The sequence below is a fragment of the Nansenia antarctica genome (assembly GCF_963989245.1).
Source record: "Nansenia antarctica genome assembly, chromosome: 1".
Classification (NCBI taxonomy): Eukaryota; Metazoa; Chordata; class Actinopteri; order Argentiniformes; family Microstomatidae; genus Nansenia; species Nansenia antarctica.
In genome coordinates this window covers 54,634,026-54,654,839 of record NC_137674.1, presented here as the reverse complement: position 1 = coordinate 54,654,839, position 20,814 = coordinate 54,634,026, and the positions used below count along the sequence as shown (strand labels likewise).

Genomic DNA, 20,814 nt, shown 5'->3' with positions numbered 1-20,814 from the left:
CAGAATAAATTATATTATATTAATTATAAATTAAGTTATTGTTCAGTCACGCTTTTTCATCTTGTTTTATTTATGATATCGTATTGTGACTGTATCGTATCGTGAACCCCTGTATTGAGAGGTGCATCGTATCGTGAGTTTAGTGTATCGTCCCATCCCTACTCGGCTCAAACAGAAAATATGTGCCAGCTCTCACACACACACACACACACACACACACACACACACACACACACACACACACACACACACACACACACACCATCTACATAATCTATGCTTACCTTTTCCTTGTACGTCCCCTGTTCCTTCTCCTTAGCTATCTTCTCCTCTTTTTCTGAAACCATGACAGAGACAGTACATACATTGTAAATGACAGTGAGAGCTGAGTACTGAGAATGCTCAATAGAAGTATAGATAATAATAATAATAATAATAATAATAATAATAATAAATCACATTATATATAAAGCGCCATTGTGAATTTCCATAAATATTTCACACTATTCAGGAGTATACTATGTCTATTGAGTTGAAAGATACATTTAAACATTAACCCCATAGACTGTGCTGAAACGTATCCCAAGAAAGTGTATATCATATTTGTTTTCTTTTTAAATTAATTCTGTAAAAAGGATGTAAAACATTTCAATCCCTAGTTAGCTCATATGAACCTGGTGGGAACGTCATTTTATATATGATTAATAATAATTAATAATTTTGCCATTTAGCAGACGCTTTTAATCCAAAGCGATTTACAATTACGAATTACAGGGACATTCCCCCTGGAGTAACTGAGGGCTAAGTGCCTTACTCAAGGGCACACTAGTAGTGGTGTGGTTTCAGGCGGGATTTGAACTCACAACCTTCTGATCACAAGTCCAACTCACTATCCACTAGACCACCACAATATGAATATGTTTTCGAAAAGAGTGCATTAACTGTCTCACCCTTCTGTTCCCTCAGGTACTCTTCATTCTGTTTCATCCACAACTCTGTCTTAGTGCTGACCTCTTTGTCATTGAGGATATACTAAAGGGAGGAAGGAAGACAGGGGGGACATCTGTTTTAGTAATGTGCTCATACAGGGAGATGAAAACCCTCCATGCTGCATTGTATGGTCATCTTTTCTTCACCTTAAAATATTCCCAAAAATCACAATCGCAAGTAGTAACTTCTGAAAGGGAAACTTGTTTAAAGCCTCATGATCTGTTCTAAAAGTATCCTTATCTCAAACACTGAGAGTGAGAAGGAACGTACCCTGTCGATTTCCTTATCATCAATACCATCCAGGTCCAACTCTCCACTCTCTGACTTGTCATCTAAAAACAGAGAGACAGAACAAAACACATCTAATAATAACAGAGCACAGATTATCAATTGATAGCTTTTAGGGCAGGATTGTCGCTCAAAAGCTTATCAGTAAGATGAAAGAATTTAGTTTTGGAGACATTTGGAAATTGTTTCCATTAACCCCCACCATTCCCATTATAATGCAACATACTGTATTTAGACTATCAACACAAAGAGTTGTTACAAAATTACATGTTATAAACATGCACACTTTTACCAGTAACTTTACAGGGGTTAAGATGACAGTAGTTTCTATTGTTATTGTCATGTAACACACTTTGAGCACTTGTAAAAACGCTATATTAATACATTATCATAATCATTATGGTATGAGTACAGTGCCCTCCACAATTATTGGCACCCCTGGTAAAGATGAGTAAAAAGGGTTATACAAAATTCACATTTTAGTGAATTAACACAAGTAATAAGTTCATAATGATGAGTGGGTGAGTGAGTGAGAGAGTGAGACAGCACAGTGGGCAGCTGGCGGGAGACACCTAGGGATCGCACTGGGAATTACAATCCCATCCGTAACACAATCCTAGGGCCCTTACTGTTCTCCCTTTATGCTAAATATCTTGTCGTGGTTTCCCGGCAACATCAGTGCGCTATTTCTTACAGAAGGTTGGCTTGGAGCCAAAAAATCTGAAGAAAGCCCTTGCCATGGCAGCTGAAACCAGTTCAAGATGGTTGTGGTTGACCAGAGCTCGCAGTTGGAACCCTTCCGCAGGCGAAGGTTAATCTTTGCAGCCCCACTCAGGCGAGGCGTACAGGCTAAGGGACGAAACGCTGGTGACCCTGAGATACCTGCTGAGGATGCAGAAGGGTTCCCAACAATGCGAATGCTCTTACACTTCCATCAAGGAACTCCGCCGTGACGGAGGAACCTGCAACATCGTATCGTAGCTCCTGCAGTTTTCTGCTGGTAGCAAAGCATCTTTGATGTTTACTTCACCTTAGATAATACTTACAAAATACTTTCAAACAAATAACTGAAGATGGCTGCAGTACACGCCCGGCACAGCCTCACCAGAGACTTCAGGCAGTTATTGCATGCAACTGATTGTCAACCAAATACTAAACATCCATTACTTGGACATTTGATGAATGTCCCATCACTTTGGGGTACCCTGAAACAGGGTGAACATTTCTTAAGAACTGTTTCTGAATGGTTGGGGTGTACTATATGGGGCCATATTAATTGTGTCAAGTTTAGACCACTGCATATTTTTAAGCTTGTTTAAGTGTGTCAACCAATCCAGCTGGCGATAATCAATGTTTCTGATATTGCATAGAACAATTCAGCAAGTTTATCAAGAGTACAGGTTTCAGCAGAGGGGGGGCCATAGACACCTATCACTGTCAAACAGGTGGTATCACATAGACGCACACTTAACACAAGGCATTACAATCTCTTAAGTGGAATTCAATATCGAGACAGCAACAGTTTGCTTTAAAAAGACAGAAACACCGCTCCCACTCTATCAGACCTGAAGACATTTTAGCCATCAATGGTTATATCACCGTCTCAGGTCCGTCTGATACTGATGTAGTTGATCCCTGAAGAATTGAAATGTTAAGAAAGTCAGTTGAGATTTGATTTGATTTCAGATCAAGGGCTCCAATTTGCCTGTGGAACACTCAAAATAAGTGGTTCAAGGGGGCCTGTCGACTCTAAAAATAGAAGAAATGCCATTTTCTTTTGCTTTAGCTTCTTCTTTTCTTTTCTTTTGCATTTCATTTATCCCATTGCTTCACAATTGTATTTTTAACAGTTTGTCATAGAAGTTCATTGTGGATATCATGGTGAAAATTAAATAATTTTCTAGTCGCCGACAACACTTGGTGTCAGTACCCGTTGAACTACTAATTCATTTGGCCTGGCCTAATGCACGCAAAGTACAATGTCTAGCTTGTTGATGAAGACTGAAAACGTATGGAAACTATTTAGTCGTAGGCAACTAATGTTCCGTTCCAGTAGGGAGAAATATTTTGATGACATCAGCATGAACTAATTACAACTTCATTTGTCTCAGAGTTCTTGGGAAGTGTATCTGCTTTAAATAGGCAGAGGGATCAAAGGGGGTTGTCAAATCATTTTGGCTCTTTCCAGTGTCTATGGAGGGCAGATACACTTTGTGGTGCCAAAATTCTGGGGTAATGTTGGGACTGGAAAAAAGGGAGAGACCACAGAGCTACTGTAGACAGCCTGCAGAGACTGGCCCCATAACGTCAGCTTTGATGAGTGTGTTCGTCTTTGTGTGTTTGTCAGACCGTACACATACATACGCATGAACACACAGACACTGTAGAGGAAGGGAGGCACACAATACACTCACACATTCACCCCCCCCCCCCCACACACACACAGGCACGGGCACACACTCCCTGAGAAACACACACACACAGTATGGGATTTTAATGGACCAGGACACTGAACCCACCCATATTGCTGTGTGTGGGAGGGAGATTTATCTTTGCTTAAGGCCAAGCCAATAAAGCCATGTGTTTACAAGTCCTGGGGCTGAACACAGCCAAAAAGTAGGGATGTCCCGATCCGATATTGATATCGCATATAGCCGCGATATTGGTCCTGAATGCTGGATCGCAGATCGCACCAGAAAAAAAATAGGCAGCGATCTGGGGCTCGCGATCCGGCTTGTCACTCACGTGATGACAACAGTAGTAGTCAGTGGTCACGAGCATGAGAGTTGGCTAGTAGCTACCTGTGTGTAATGAGTCTGACAATGTCATGATGCTAGCTGGTGAAATCATAAACCATTTGTTTACGTAATTTTCCGATTGTTTACATAGTCTGAAACTACAGATGGTAAGCTTTCAAATGATGCGTCATACATTGAAATCGGAAAAAAATTCAAGACGACACGAGTATTTGAATGTTTGTTTGTATCAATGTTGAATGGTGACTGCTAAAAACGCTGCTAACAGCTAGTGGCTAACGTTTCGTTCTAAAACGAAAGTATGTTTACAAGCCAGGTATCACTTACCGGTAGCCTCTGGCAACAGTGAATCCTACCCACAGATTATAAGTATTTAGTGATCGTTAAACTGTTGTATATTATATCGAGTGGTACTTAAAACAAGTTGGCTGTTATGAAAAAAACGAAAAGCAGATATTGTTGACACTCCTTTGATTCTGGGACTGGTTTCTGGTCTCACCAGCAGCGTCACTAGGCTACACTTTTAAAAAGGGTGCTATAATTGATTTGCCATTTGTAAGAGAAGATAAATAGAATAAAAACATGAAGGCACTAAAACTAGAAATCAGACAGTAACTCTTTTTTTTTTTTACAATGCTGAATGCTGCAGTTTAAATTGTTTTAACTTTAAACCAGTTGGTCACTGAGTACTGCAGAGTACTGTTTTGTTGCTTGAATAAAGGCTGGCAGTCTTTAATAGCCAACTGTTGTTGTGGACTATATACTGGGGAAGTGTTATTCAGGAGTAAAACAATAAATACAAATATCGGATTGATATCGGTATCGCAGATACCTGAAGCCCAGGTATCGGTATCGGTATCGGTAGTGAAAAAATGGGATCGGGACATCCCTACCAAAAAGTGTGCACTATTTACAATACAAATATGATTACTAAACAACTTCTAGTCTTGTGTTGCCGATCTCAGAATCTCACTCATTATTGTCGATAATTACTTATTACAGCAATATCTGAACTGACACATAATTCATTGGCACATAATCCTCAGATAATGCAGCAATACAGCACCAAAGGTGTGTGTCAGCCTCACATTCTGCAGTTCTAGAAAATCTGTGTATCTTTTATAGAATAAAATATATATATATATATATGATTTTTTGGGGAATTAATCAACTTGCTTACTGGTGTTTGCTGTTACTGGAGCGGCTGAATTTAGCAAAGTAACATGACTAGTAATAACGTTGTGAAAAAAACCGTCAGATCAGATAGATATAAGGGTTATTTTGATAAACCGGATACATTTTGTGAATATATATGGTTACTTTCTCGCCTCGGAGGTTTCAAAAACACTAGACTGACGCGTCACAGTCGCCAGCTGGTCGTGACGCGTGCGCGTGCCAGCTGGTCGTGACGCGTTAGGCCGCACCCCCGGCAGCTTTTGGCAAGCGGCAGGTTTTGGCATGACAGTTGCAGCAGTGAATCACTGGGCTCTTTAAAGCAGACAAATAAACATGTTTTATGCTTTACTTTTAACTAAATAATAACGTGAAACCTTCCTTTAAACATGATATGAAGAAAATGCCTACATTATCAGAAGTTGTCGATCTGCCTTTTTCGTACCTCCCATCAACACACCAGGGTGATGTTGCGTCAAATGTGTGACCATGCTCGACATATTGCCTCCCTCATACGACTTTCTCGTTGCACAATGCCTACACACCGTAACTTTTTTTATCAACCACCCTTCTTCCATCATTGTTATAATTGACAGAGAAGCCAAAGTGCTAGGGACGAGGGAGGCCTTTCAAGTTCTTCTCCACCGCCAACGTTACTAGCACGCGCCATGATACACTTGCTGTGGATTCCCAGCTTCACGACTAGTGAGTAAACAACAGATATTTTTTGCATTATCAACCTATCATTGCGCTTTAGAGTAAAACAAAGCATGCAACTGTCGCGTCTATCTTTTCATGGCAACTCTACATTGTGATTTACAAGAGATATTAACTACGGTAATATTATTACTTGGTTACATTTTGCAATTGATCCGCAGTACACATGGCTGCGAACCGTGGGGGGCGATCCATACGGATCACAGATCAGCCGTGATCCGTTACACCCCTATATATATATATATATATATATATATATATATATATATATATATATATATATATATATATATATATATATATATATTGGGAAGTGTATCTGCTTTAATATATATTCTGAAGAAGCTTCATACATGTGAAAAAGCTTTCAACTCATGACACAAAAGGAGAATGTCACTGAGATGGACATGAGCCAGGTGAGGTAGGCATATAGACACGTCTGGATCTGCTCAAACCTCTCCTCTAAGGGAAGGCTTGATTTGCCATTGCATGTATTCTAGTCAGAGGGGCTCACTTTTTATTTTGTGAGTTCTTTTGAGGCAGTTCTTTGTAGAGAAAACAACAACAGTACTTTACCAATCAAGTCATTAAAAAAAACATGTTTTAAAATTAGGTTTAAGTTAGTGAACCACTCACTACTGTCCTTGTCCTCAGTGATGCAATGCAGGATGGACTCGCTGAGGGCCAGGCTGGCTGTGCTGGGCAGGGGCCCCAAGATGGAGGCCAAGGAGAGGTGTTTGGGTGGAAGTTGGGCCTCCAGCACCTCTTCCTTTGTCCCTTTCTCCTCCTTGGCCTCTGGCTGGCTTCCCTCCTGCTCTCCCTGGATGACCTGGCAGAGGAAGTCCTGGTTGAGGTGCAGGGCAGCCACCTCCAACTCCTGGTCATCATGGTCCCTCTCCCTGGGGCTGGAGCAGGAGGCCTGGGACAGCACATCATCTAGGGGGTCTGGGGGCCAGAGGTGAAGAGGGAAATGGGTTATATGGATGTACGTAAATACATATATACAGTACATGCAGTATGTACTGGAAAGAGGAAGCATTTTGTCTTCTTTTAGCGATACTACCAACAGTTTGGATTTGAAATCAAGCAATTACTATGAGGTCAAAGTCGAGATTCTCAGCTTTAATTCAATAGTTTTTACATTAAATGGACTGCACATATATAATGCCTTATTCCAAAGCGCTTTAAAATGACCTCTCATTCACCAATTCACACACCATCGGCGGCAAGCTGCCATGCAAGGCACTGGCCCGCTCAGTGGGAGCAATTTGGGGTTCAGTGTCTTCCCTAAGGACACCTCGAGACATGGCCAGCTGTTTATTATTTTTTGCAATTTTTCCAACATAGCACAAACAATCATACATATGCATCTCCTCCCTCCCTCCCATCCCTATGGCAGAGATTAACAGGAATTTGGAGACCTTCAAGTACAACATAGGTAATGGGAAAGTTCAAAGTGCAAAAGTCAAAAATATTCCAATAACTATGGCTTTAGTTATCCCAATCCTCTGGGACAACTTTTAAGGTCTTTACATAGTCCAGAAAAGGTGTCCAAGTGTCTCAGTGAACCTTTCAGGTAAAATCTAATCTCTAGCTTGATGAAATATAATACATCCATGATCCATCTACTGTGGGTGGGTGGCAATACGTGTTTCCATTTAAGATGTATGAGGAGTCTAGCTAAAAGAGAGGTAAAAACATAATTCCAGGTCCCATATTATGAAAAATTTACTTTTTCAGTGCTTGTGCTATACATTTGCGTCTCTCCATAATCAAAATACTGTGATGAATATGTTGAGTTATATGAGATACAGTAGTTACGTGTCTATGTCTCATCCAAGTCATCTGTGAGTAGGCATAAAATATACAGTATATTTTATTATTAGGTAAAGAAGAGTAAAAAAGGTTATACAAAATTCACCCTTGAAGTGAATTAGCTTAATGTCACACAGATTTGTTTTTTAAACATCCATCCTTTAATTGAAGTAAATTTATTCGGAGAAAAACTAAAAGTCTGTCATCAAATGTATGTATCAAATAATTATTTCTAACAAAACCACGTGTGCCACATTTAAAACTTTGTACAACATCTCTTTGCCAATAAAACAGCACTGAGTCTTCTCCTGTAACATCTAATTAGGTTGGAGAATACAGAGCAAGGAATCTGAGACCATTCCTCTTTACAGAATCTCTCCAGATCATCCAGGGTCCTATAGGTCCTCTCTTGTGCACTCTCCTCTTCAGCTCAGCCCGCAGGTTTCCAATGGGGTTTAGGTCAGGGGACTGAGATGGCCATGGCAGAAGCTTGTGGAGGGCACTGTATATACAGCCATGGGCAAAAATATTGGAACCCCTGCACTTCTGTCAGATAACGCACCACTTCTCCCAGAAAATTGTTGCAATTCCAAATGCTTTGGTATTCACATGTTTATTTATTTTGTTCGCATTGGAACAACACAAAAAAGCAGAGGTGCAGTACATGTCTACTTGTTGATAGTATCTAAGGTGTCTTTTTAAGCAGTCTCTCTCCACTCTTTTCAGCAAGTGACTTCCTCCTCTCCCTACTCCGCAGCACTGCAATGTTGCTGTTGTGCGTAGTGGAGGAAGCCAGAGCCGTTTTCTAGACTTCTGGCTTTTAGGCTCGGGCTCAATAAAATGGCCTCATCTTGACAAGCCAGGGTCGGTTCGGGCTTGAATTATGTTTAAAGCCCTAGTGATCCCACAACCGAGGTACGAACCTAACCATGGCCTTATCGGACTGTCACACCCACGATAAACACACACTCACCTATTTCTTTGGCGTAGGCAGCATACATTCCTCTGAGTTTTGGTCTACTGTTCTCCAACTCTGTCTCAATCTCATCTCTGTAGGAGCAGATCTCACCTGAGGGCAGGGGGTCAGAGATTGTTATGTGTTTCACATCCTAATATTCAAACTCAATCCTGTCCTACAATGTTTTAATAATATACTATAGAAATACTTACCTGTATTTATAGACACTAGTCACTGATTGTTGATAACATCTGAGTGTCAATTGCAGTAAACATAAGTTGATTTGTGTATTTGTTTTTGCCCATTATTACTGATGAAACCCTGCACTGAGACCACAACTATTACCATGCACTGGGAAAAAGCAAAACCTACCTTGAACTTCATCAAGCTTCTTGGCTAACTCGTGTTCAAGCTAAAAAAGGAGAGTGAAAGTGAGAAAGTGTCTTGGCCAAAACATGGGTTACACAGATGGGTTATGCAATACCAACTAAAGCCTCATTGGGAGGCCAGCCAGTGCCAGCCAGTGCCAGAAAACGTACCTTCTGCATCCTGACCTTCCTCTGCCCAGCAGTGAAAGAGGGAGGATCACACTCCTGTTCTAGGTCCACCCGCATAAACTCATCTACCGTGAGCTGACTGGTAGGAGTGTCCTCAAACTCTGTCAATCTGGGCAGAAAATAAAGATGCAAAGTTGGGGGGGCAACAGGTAAGAATCCCTGGCTGTATCTTCCAGGAACTCTAGCCTTAAAGGAACCACACTTGACATGTTCATTGTACTACAGCATATGGAAAATGAAAGCATCGGGCGACTAGTGTTTAACCCTATAACGTTGCACGTATCATACGTGATACAGTTTTTGGCCTTTTTTTCAGACCTCAAAATGGGTGAACAGTTGAACGCAGTAACCGCGAAAATTCACCGGATTGCATACAACATGGTTAACAGGATCAGCTGCGGATTTTCATGATGCAATGCGATAAAAAAAAAAATGAAAATGGTAAACAAGCCCACAACGATTTTCTGTCCCCATTCTTTGCTATTTTAGCAATGGTTAAGGTAAGAATATCAAATTTCTTACTGATATCCAACGAGTATATAGTTGTTTGAAGCAACTCATAATTACCCTATATTTCATGATGTATTTTATAGTAGAAATCGCGTCAGAAAGTGCGTATCAAATGTGGTACTGCAGGTATTTAGGTCCTAGGTCCTACGTTAACCCATTCATGAAAAAACAGATATTTTTTTTAAGGTTTCTAAAGGTTCAATATAGTCCCAATTGAAAGAATTCTAAAAATGTTCAAAATTTTCCTGCAATTATTTCATGTGATTGTCATGCCAATTTCAAATGATTAAGCCCTATCCTTTCTGTGGACCTGCCCGAACACTTTCCAAGAGCAGTGCTTCAAATAAATAAATACAAACAGCGCTAAAAATACTTTTAGTTCATAATGAGACTATGTATGGTAAACACTGCAAGGGCACATTCAGATTCGACCAAAAGTCTATAGGAGGATCTTTGAGAATACTTCAAATACTTCAAATACTTGTGTCGTCTTTAGGGCTGGGACGACGCGTCGACGTAATCGACTACGTCAATACGTCGACTTGCGTAATGTGCGTCGGGGCGTCGCAAATAAACAACATGGCTGCGACCAGTGGAAACATGGAGGAGGCTACTAGCTAATGTTACACAAGCAATGTAGCTCACCACAGTTTGTATCAGGGTTTCCGTTAGAAAAATTTGCCGTCGGACATCGTGTCCGGGAAGAATTCGATTTACCGGACAAACGTGATATATTCCGGTCATCATATTAAAATATAATAAAATTTTTTTTTTTCAAAATCATATTTCTTTTTTTCAAATCTAATATAGCTGTTTGTCGCGGTGATTACTGTTGTGTAGCGGCCTATATATGCCATTTAATGTCTATTTCTCATCCGATACGATTAGATGCGAGCTATATAATATATAATAATATAACATGATTTGACGCATGCGCGCTATGCCATGCGTCAAATCCAGCGCTGAACGGGCGCCTCACTGGGAACTGAACAGACAGCATCGATCAATGAACGGACTCCACATTACGTTAACTGAAGTTTGTTAAATTGTTTGGGATTAATGTGAGTTTTCTATTTTCTCTTTCCAGTTTTACCCTTTTTTTAAAATCAATAAAACAACGTCATTTCTATAACCAGGTCTCGCTGGTTGGGAAGGCATTTCGTTTAGCTCGGGAGTATGACAATGGGGAGAACATAACTGTTTATTGAGAAACAATTGATAGGCAGTCTGGGATACGTATATAAAGAAATACCACAATGTCTAGATGTATAACATTTTATTGAACAGTAACAGTGCAAGCATGTAGGCTTTTGGCGTGACACGGCTAGCCTAATTTCCGTTCATATGCCTTTTATCAGATAAAATAAAATAGAATAAAACTCTTTGAAAATAAATAGGCTTTAAATTAACTTGCAATGCGTATAGGCTAATTTCCGTTCGATGTTACAGCCTAGGCTATGCCTTTTCTCAGATAGATAGGGGATAGCCCTGTAAGCTCATACGGGTCTGTATGTCGTCCTGAAGACCGGCTGTTAGATCATATCGCTGAAGTTTGTCTCCATCTTAGTGTAAATGTTGTCCGTTTTGTTTGTTATCCTTGTTATTGTGCGATAAAGTTAAAGCGCTCCGCTTCGGGACACCATTTTCAGCTGAGCACCAAACACACACACTACACTGCCCGAGAGAGAAGGACCCGCCCCCTTTAGTTAGCCTATAGCCTATAGGCTAACTAAAGGGGGCGGGTCCTTCTCTCTCGGGCAGTTGTGTGTGTGTGTTTGGTGCTCAGCTGAAAATGGTTAGAGGGAATTATTTTCACCGGACATTTATGTCCGACGAGTTTTCAACTTGTCGGACTTCCACTAATTTTACCGGACAAAGACCGGTAATTATCGGTTAACGGAAACCCTGGTTTGTATGTCTTGTCTTCTGGTGTTAGTAACGTTAGCTATGTAGCTGGCTAGCTACGGTAGCCTATTGTCACGTTATCTAGCTCGTAGCATGCTACGTTAGCATCAATTTAGCTAATCATAACATAGCAGCGAGAGTAACGTTAGCTAGCCATGTAGCTACTAGCTAGCTATGTGTTGTGGTGATGGACAGACTTCTAAATGGCCAGGGTTTTTCCTGCATAGAGAATTATGAGGCGTCCGCCTCCGTCATATTTCTAGCCGCCTCCAGCTCTCGACAAACTGACGTCGTATTTTCTACAAGCGTTGCACTCTGTGGATTTCTGTAATTTCTAACTGCAATTGCGGCACTGCGCTGACGTGGGTGATAGTTGATGTTGACTGCTCAAGGAGAATACATATTTGAAAGTACAGAATGCCTGAGAGCCTTATATTGCATTATATTACATTATATTTTGAATGGTCATCTGGTGCCTGAATATTGTGTTTTCCTTTACATAAATAATGACATTTCCACCATAAATTGATGCAGAAAGGGCACAAATTGGTGCATATCAATTCACCAGAATACAAGAAATTAAGTGTTTGATGTTTAAGATTCAGATTCAGATTCAGATTCAGATAACGTTTATTGCCATTATGCATACACATATAGGAATTTGCTTCGACATTACAGTAAGTGCGTTTATACTTTTTTCACGTGTCAAAAAACACAAAACAGGACAACACAGGACAGACAACAGTGCAATGGATAGTGCAATATAAAGTGCAGTGCAGAGTTTTTACGGTGAGTCCAGTGCATATTCAGTCCTGGGCAGACTTGGGGGCGGGGGGGAGGGGGAAGCCAGAGTCATTTATCAGCCTGGCGGCTGAGGGGTAGAAACTGAGCCTGTGGCGGGCCTTCAGTGCCTTAGGCAGCCGCAACCTTCTTCCAGAGGGAAGCAGGGTGAGGAGGCCGTGGCCGGGGTGGAAGGGGTCTGCCATGATCTTCCTTGCCCTCCTCAGAGCCCTGGTGTCTGCTGAACGTAGCACCCGCTGCAACTTGGCCTTGTCCTTGGTCGTTGCAGCAGGGAACCAGGTGATGATGGAGTGGGTGAGGATGGACTCTATGATGGCCGTGTAAAACTGGACCATCATGGACCTCGGCAGCCTGAGTTTCCTCAGCTGCCGGAGGAAGAACATCCTCTTCTGGGCCTTCTTCGTCAGGGCCTCGGTGTTCCGCTCCCACTTGAGGTCCCGGGAGATGGTCATGCCTAGAAAGCGGCATGACTCCACGGAGGCCACCGGGGTACCTCCCAGCGTGATGGGAGGGGGCAGGGCTGCTTTCCTACGGAAGTCCACCACCATCTCCACTGTTTTCAGAGCATTGAGCTCCAGATTGTTTAAACTGCACCAGCTCTGCAGCCCCTCGATCTCACCCCTGTAGGCAGATTCGTCCCCCCCGGAGATGAGGCCCACCAGGGTGGTGTCGTCTGCAAACTTCAGGAGCTTGACCGAGGGGTGGCGGGAGACACAGCTGTTGGTGTAAAGGGAGAATAGTGCTGGAGACAGGACGCAGCCCTGCGGGGAGCCCGTGCTGGTGGACCTGGAGCTGGAAATGCTCTTCCCCAGCTTCACCCGCTGAGACCTGTCAGTCAGGAAGTCCGTGATCCACCTGCAGGTGGAGTCCGGCACCTGCAGCAGGGATAGCTGGTGCTCCAGGATGTGTGGGAGGATCGTGTTGAAGGCCGAGCTGAAGTCCACGAACAGGATCCTGGCGTAGTTGCCTGCAGTGTCTAGGTGTTCTAGTACGTAGTGCAGAGCCATGTTCACGGCGTCCTCCGTGGATCTATTGGCTCTGTACGCGAACTGCAGGGGGTCCAGCACAGGATCCGTGATGAGCTTCAGGTAGGCCAGGACAAGGCGCTCCAGGACCTTCATGACGACAGAGGTCAGCAGGAGGGACATTGGCCCCCCTGGGGGACGGGGGTGGTGGTTGTAGCCGGGGGGGGTGGAGGGAGAGGGCGGGGGTGGGCGGGAACCTCTCTTTCTCAAACCTACAGTAGAACTCGTTCAGCTCGTTAGCAAGAGGGAGGTTGTCGGACATCAGCGGGGACTTGGGTTTGTAGTTGGTGATGGTCTTAAGGCCTTTCCAGACGGAGGCGGAATCCCCCTCAGAGAGCTGTTGCTGCAGCTTCTCCGAAAAGCGACCCTTTTGACCCTGCCCCCCGATGTCAAACACCACTGGTACCACCTCCGCCTCATTTTGAGCCAGGAAAAACCCTGATGGCCATGTTGGCATTCAAGTTGGCTAAACATAGCAGTGAGTCTGCCCTGTGTCTGGGGCTGTTTGACAGAGGCAGTTACAGTAGTAGTAGTAGTAGCAGGTCGCCAAATTAAAGGTGTCTGTGTTTAATTGCGGGCCCACAGACAGCCCCCATACATCAGCTGATCATTTAAAGGGGCGGCCGTCTGAGTAATGTGCATGTCACACGCTGCTTTGTTTTATAAGAGCAGCAGCTATTACCCAGAGTGCTTTATAAAGACACTGTTAAACAGAGAGACAATACAGCCATTATTTTTGGGGAAATTAAGTGATACATTAATCGAACAGAAAAAATAATAATCGCCAAATTAGTCGTTAGAGTAATCGACCAACCGAGAAAATAATCGCTAGATTAATCGTTAGAAAAATAGTCGTTAGGGACAGCCCTAGTCGTCTTTATTTATGACGCATCATTTGAAAGCTTACAATCTGTAGTAAATAACCGAAAAATTACCGAAGCAAATGGTTTATGATTTCACCAGCTGGCATCATGACATTGTCAGACCCATTACACACAGGTAGCTACTAGCCAACTCTCATGCATGTAACCACTGACTACTACTGTTGTCATCACGTGAGTGACACACCAGATCGGGAGCACAGATCGGTGCCTATTTTTTTTCCTGTCCGATCTGCGAGCATTCAGGACCAATATCGCACAGATATCCGATATCAATATCGGATCATCCCTACTGGCTGATGTAGACATAGATTATTACGTATAATATACGTATATATTAAATCTAGCTATTTTCAAAAACCCTGGTTCACGGTTTAACTGTGAAACCGCCCAACCCTACTCCCCAGCAATTTATAATGCTATGGTATTAGCATTATAGCCAAATCAACCTTTAGATACCCGTAGCTAACAAGAGGTTTTAGATTAGGTTTACATAGTGGTGCCCGTGCTTGCCAAGGCTAATTCGTGGCCTGTGCTAAAAGGCCTGTGCCTCAAGCCTAGTGAAGACACCTGTTTGAATTTCCACAGTTTGCCTTTGAAATCCCGCCCCGTAGTATGATCTGCACTACATTTACATTTGTGTGGTGGTGAACTATAAAAGAGACAGTAACAATATATGTCAAATAGTAGTTATCCAACAGGTTCAAGTCACAGTTTCAGGTCACACTAAGTGCGTTGATGCCCGGAATTGACTGTGGAAAAGCAATTGGCCTTGGCATGCACTGGCATGCACAGCGTTGGTACCACTGTGGAAAAGGGCTTAATGAGAGGCCAGGGGGCGTTGCCATGATGGGAGAGAGTGATCCTGGTGGACAATGAATGTGAGCCTTGTCTAGAGTAGTAACACAGCCAAGACAGAAATATCCTGAAATCTCACCTTTTCCGAAGAGTGGCCTCACACACCTTCACAACTCCGATCACGTCCTTCACCGTGCGGCGGAACTCATGCATGCGCGCAGCCACAAGCAGTGCTACGAGAGAGTAGAGGAGAGCACAGCATTGTTAACACACATGCACGCCACACATGCTGTCTCCAGATGTTTCACATAAGGATGAACATTTTGGTTGTTTTTGGATTCAACTAACCGACCCACATTCGACTAACTGACCCACATTCAACTAACCGACCTCCACACGACCCAGCAGTTATTAATCGCTTAAACCGTTCCAAATTTAAAGTATTTTGTTACTGTGCATTTCAAGAAAATGTATACTTTTACTCCAATGTTTCACTGACACCCCTGTTACATAGGCATGAACTATACATTTGTACTGAGTAAAGAGAAGCTACCTACCTCTAGCCTAGTAAGTCAACTAATCTTGTTTAACTGTCTGTGTCGTGGCAGCCGTGAACTGGTAGAATTTTTGTCGCTGAGTTTCAGTTTCTGTTCTATTGAAAGCGGTCACGTTTGAAGCCAATCACCGAATGTAACTGTGGGAGGCGTTAAAATGTGTTTAGCATTTGTTTCGAATTTGTTGCTTAGTTTCTGTTTCTTAACTATTTAAGGCGTGCACACCTGTGCCATTCTCTATACATTTGGACGACTATACGAGTGGAGACACCTGTCTGGTCGTTAACTCATCGTTAGGTGGGAGGGACTGTAACTCTGCTAGTCATCAGCAATTACAGAATCTCAATTTCTATCCGGACATTCAGAGAGTGACAGCCTCCTGACACTTAAGGCTGCCACAGAGTCGGGCGTACTGTGAGCGGAACGGACTCCGCGCGGCATGACCGCAGTCGTTTGAGGTTTCATAGTCGAGCGTACCACCGTGTACCAATTTCCTACATTTCTCAGCACCAAGGTTCGGAGGTTACCGAACGCGAACCGGAACGGTTCTTTGCCGGTGTGAAAGCCCTATGTGTGCATTTGAGCCCTACCTACATCTTGTATTGCCCACTAACACTCTATCTCTCTACCGGCAAATACCACAATGTGCTCTCTCCCAATTCCTGTTATTTCATCCCAGAGGACACTCTGGACATGCTACACCCCCCTTCCAATCTAATCTATCCACCATGCTCAACTGACCACAACCTCATTTGATGCGGGAGGACTTTGGAACTGTCAGTCAGTGGTCCGGAAAGCAGAGGCTATTTCAGCCTATGCCAGCTTCATGTCCATCCGCTTCCTTGCCCTCACAGAGACACGTATTATACATCGGTAAACAGCCCTCTCTAACGCCTACTCATCTTCTCATTCCCCTAGACTCTCGGATCGAGGGGGAGGCACAGGACTCCTCATCTTACCTAAGTGTAACATATATACATATACACATATATTGTCCTCCCTAATTATACCTGTCCATATCTTCCATTGAATTCCATCTGTCACCTCCCCTGTCAAACTTCACATTGTTGTTATCTATCGTCCCTCAGGTCAGCTTGGCCACTTCCTGAGAATTGGGGAACTTACTAGACATTTGAACACTCAACTAAAAGACAAAGTTAAGTCATTTATTGCATTCTCTATTGATATTGATGAAAGCACCGACATGACTGATGTAGCCCAATTAGGAATATGTTTTTATGGTGTGGATGCATCTTTAATGGTCACTGAGGAGTTGCTGGTGCCAGAGGATCTAATAGACATACCTGCTCCACACAGCCTTGAGGGTCTAATAGAGACATACCTGCTCCACACAGCCCCGAGGATCTAATAGAGACCTGCTCCACACAGCCCTGAGGGTCTAATAGAGACATACCTCCTCCACACAGCCCTGAGGGTCTAATAGAGGTTCTAATAGAGACATACCTCCACACAGCCATGAGGGTATAATAGACATATGGCCCATCCCAATTCACCCCTATGACTTCGTTTTCACCCCTATGGCTTGATTTGCGCGTTCACGTTTAGGGGGAGGGCTGTCCCAATTCATATTTCATCGAGCCATGGCTACATTTCGAGGGCTAACTAGGACTTCGTTTCGAGCGATTCCAGGACCAGACTAGCTTCGAAGCCATAGGGGTACGCTACCCCTTGATTCCAGGATGCATTGCGAATCATCTACAGAAATGTTATGTCGCTCTATTCAATGCGGAAATGTCATTTTACTTTCTCTGTAATTACTTATTAATAAAGATTTGAAAAATTATGATAACCATCTTATTATCTTAGTTTAATGTCATTACAATGCATTATAGACCTTTTATTTATAACAAGCATAACCCCCCCCAAAAAAATCGCTTTTATGTCGGTGCTGTGTCTAACGTTACAGTAACGCAACGCTGCATGACAGTCGAGCATTTCAGAGATGTACAATCATAAATCAATTATTACCTGTGGCGTTTGACAGCGGATGATGGTACACATATGTAAAGTTATCTGTCAAACGTTCGGCTGACTTGTACATGATGCGCATTTTTACCTATTTCCATGTAGCGGCACCCGCAATCTAATCTGAGCAGTTGTTATTATGTAATATTATTAATGGGTTGTATCATTCATTTAAATGCATTATAGACCTTTTCTTTATAACAAGCACAACAACAACAAAACGTTATTATGCCGATGTGCTGTGTGTCTAACGTTACAGGCTGCATGACAGTCGAGCATTTCAGAGATGTACAATCATAAATTAATTATTACATATGTAAAGTTATCTATCAAACGTTAGTTTAATGTCATTACAATGCATTATAGACCTTTTCTTTATAACAAGCATAACAAAAAAATCGCTGTTATGCCTGATCACTTCCATTAGAGTCTAGACTACTAAAGCAAGACACCGGAGCACTCATATCTGCGCGTTTGTCACAGGCTGACAGTAACCTTGTTCCTCTGCCCCGGCAACTGACCCATAGAAATGTGCGCGATTAACATTTCAGAGATGTACAATCATGAAATAAATTGTGGTGTTTTTTTTATTTTTATAAATTAGTTTTTTCTGATTTTATCCCTTTTTTTCACCCAATTTGGTAGCCAATTGAACCCAACCTAGCATCCAATTATCCCCTGCCTATTGCGAGGGATCCGCCGCACGACCCCGTGGCCGGTAGTCCCAGAGGAGGCCGCCAGGCAGACTAGCTGACTGGCTCCTCGAGCCCAGCACCGTTATTCCGGCACCCCGGGGGCGCTGTTGCGCGACGGATCCTTGTCCGGAACTACTCCTATACCCCCCCTCGGGAGCGGCCGCCCAATATGCCGCTCCCCGTATGTGCCTCGGCCATATCCGGGTCTGGCGAGCCGGGATACGAACCCCGGCCCCGGTGGGCAGCATGCACTGGTGGCCAGTGCTAAGCCCGCTACACCACCGCGGGGCACTAAATTGTGGTGTTTGACAGCGGATGATGGTAGACATATTTAATGTAAAGTTATCTATCCACAGGCTGATATGTGCATGATAGGCGCGAATCCCCCCCCCCCCCCCCCCCCCTTGGTGGTATAAATTGTATTGCGGCATACCAAAACAACTCGCAATCTAATCCGAGCAGTTGTTATTATGTAATATTATTGATGGTAGTGACATTTTTGATGGAGGGCAGTGAGCGGGAGACTCATCAAGGACATGTAGTTAATTAATGCAGTGGACAGCGGCTGTTTCTCCAGCGTTCCTGTCACTTCGGATTTCGGAACGTCATAAAATGTAATATGTAAGTCATGCATTTTTCCATGTTTCCCATTGATGGTATATGACGCCGTAAATTTAACTAAAGTTCAGCCGCGAAGTTGTTGCACTGTTGTCCTAAATCAGTGCAGACTGGCAGGGTAGGAGCACAGGTTTCATACAGGTTAGAGCGCCGTTATTCTGTCATAGTCTGATAATGAAGCATTGTTCTTTTTTATTTGATGACTTGTTTGATCGATTGATAGCGTAAAAGTGAAGTTGTGAATGAGTCGCGAGCGTCAATGCTTTTCTACCATACTCCTGATGACGTATCAGTCTTGAAGGGTTGTCCCTCTTCCATGATTTCTCAGGTGTGTTGACGAAAAACGAAAAAAGATGCTTATAGCACACGCAACAGAAATAAACACAGCTGAAGAAGGCATTGCGAGATGTGAGAATTCGCCGGCAACATAACGCGTCACCCGTACCGCGTCTATTTAAACCACTGCTGATGACGTAGCCGTGGTGAAGGGCCGTCCCAATTCAAAGGGGTAGATTTCAACCCCTATGGCTTGTGGCTCTGTTCGAAGGCCTTGGCTTCGAATCGAGTCACACTCGAAAACGAGCCATAGGGGTAGAAAAGGGAATCGGGATTGGGCCATACTTTCACACAGACCTAAGGGTCTAATAGAGTCATACCTGCTCCACACAGCCCTGAGGGTCTAATAGAGACATACCTCCACACAGCCCTAAGGGTCTAATAGAGACATACCTCCTAGGGATGCACGATATTATCGGCGCCGATATTTATCGGCCCGATATTGGAAAATTAATGTTGCTGCAGGAAGTTTACTCGAGACAGCTCAAAGGCTCAAGCAATCAATGAAAAAATAATGGAATTTATGGCCCTCGACGACCAGCCTTTCTCTGTAGTAGAAGATAAAGGATTTCGCCAGCTAATTTCGCATTTAGAGCCCCGGTATACACTCCCAAGCCGCCGCTATTTTGCAGACGTGTGCCTGCCTGCTCTGTATGATACAGTCGCCACACACATCCATAGTCTGATCGATACCAGCATAAGCCAGATAAGTTTTACCACGGACATATGGACTTCTGACGTTAGTCCAGTCAGTATGCTTAGTTTGACGGCCCAGTGGCTGGATGAGGACTTCAATATGAAGAAGACATTGCTGCATGCGCAGGAGTGCTCTGGTTCGCATACTGCGACAGCCATCCGCGAGGCTTTTGAAACCATGTTTGGACAGTGGAAGATAACTAAGGAGCGGGTGCACGTTGTGCTGAGGGACTTTATTTTTGACACTTTTTTGATCTAATTACTCTTAGGTGAGCCTTTTTTGTTTTCATAAAAGGAGGCCAGATCTTGGCTAAAAAAAGCATTGTGCACTGTCTATAACAGGTTTTGTTTGTTAGAGGAAATAATAAATGAACATTTGAAGAGTCAGAAGTGTTCTCTTTGTTGTGTTAACAATAGTGATGTAAGTTAGATTTGGTGAGATCACTATGGAATATTAAATCATCAATCTTTGCTCACTACATAACCCTTTCTTACCTTCAGGTGTGCATGAACTACAGGTTATCAACTGTGAAATATCTGTTCTCATATCGGTTATCATATCGGTTATCGGCCACCAAGTGGGTAAACATCGGTTATCGGTATCGGTTGGAAAAAATGCATATCGTGCATCCCTAATACCTCCACAAAGCCCTGAGGGTATAATAGAGACATACTTGCTCCACACAGTCCTGAGGGTCTAAGGGACGTACCTCCACACAGCCCTGAGGGTCTAATAGAGACATACCTGCTCCACA

At 43.2% G+C, this 20,814-nt stretch overlaps 1 protein-coding gene across 1 annotated transcript in view; it reads right to left on the bottom strand.

Annotated features, from left to right (window-relative positions):
* The window catches only part of brf1b (BRF1 general transcription factor IIIB subunit b), a gene marked incomplete at its 5' end in the record, with an annotated part of 71,385 nt that overhangs the window by 7,106 nt on the left and 43,465 nt on the right, over positions 1-20,814 (bottom strand). The window contains 8 exons of the mRNA XM_080549326.1: positions 285-337; positions 951-1,032; positions 1,261-1,322; positions 6,561-6,869; positions 8,713-8,808; positions 9,070-9,109; positions 9,237-9,363; positions 15,314-15,407. Of these exons, the coding sequence (XP_080405452.1) occupies positions 285-337; positions 951-1,032; positions 1,261-1,322; positions 6,561-6,869; positions 8,713-8,808; positions 9,070-9,109; positions 9,237-9,363; positions 15,314-15,407 (863 nt within the window). The remainder of the gene's footprint in view (positions 1-284; positions 338-950; positions 1,033-1,260; positions 1,323-6,560; positions 6,870-8,712; positions 8,809-9,069; positions 9,110-9,236; positions 9,364-15,313; positions 15,408-20,814) is intronic.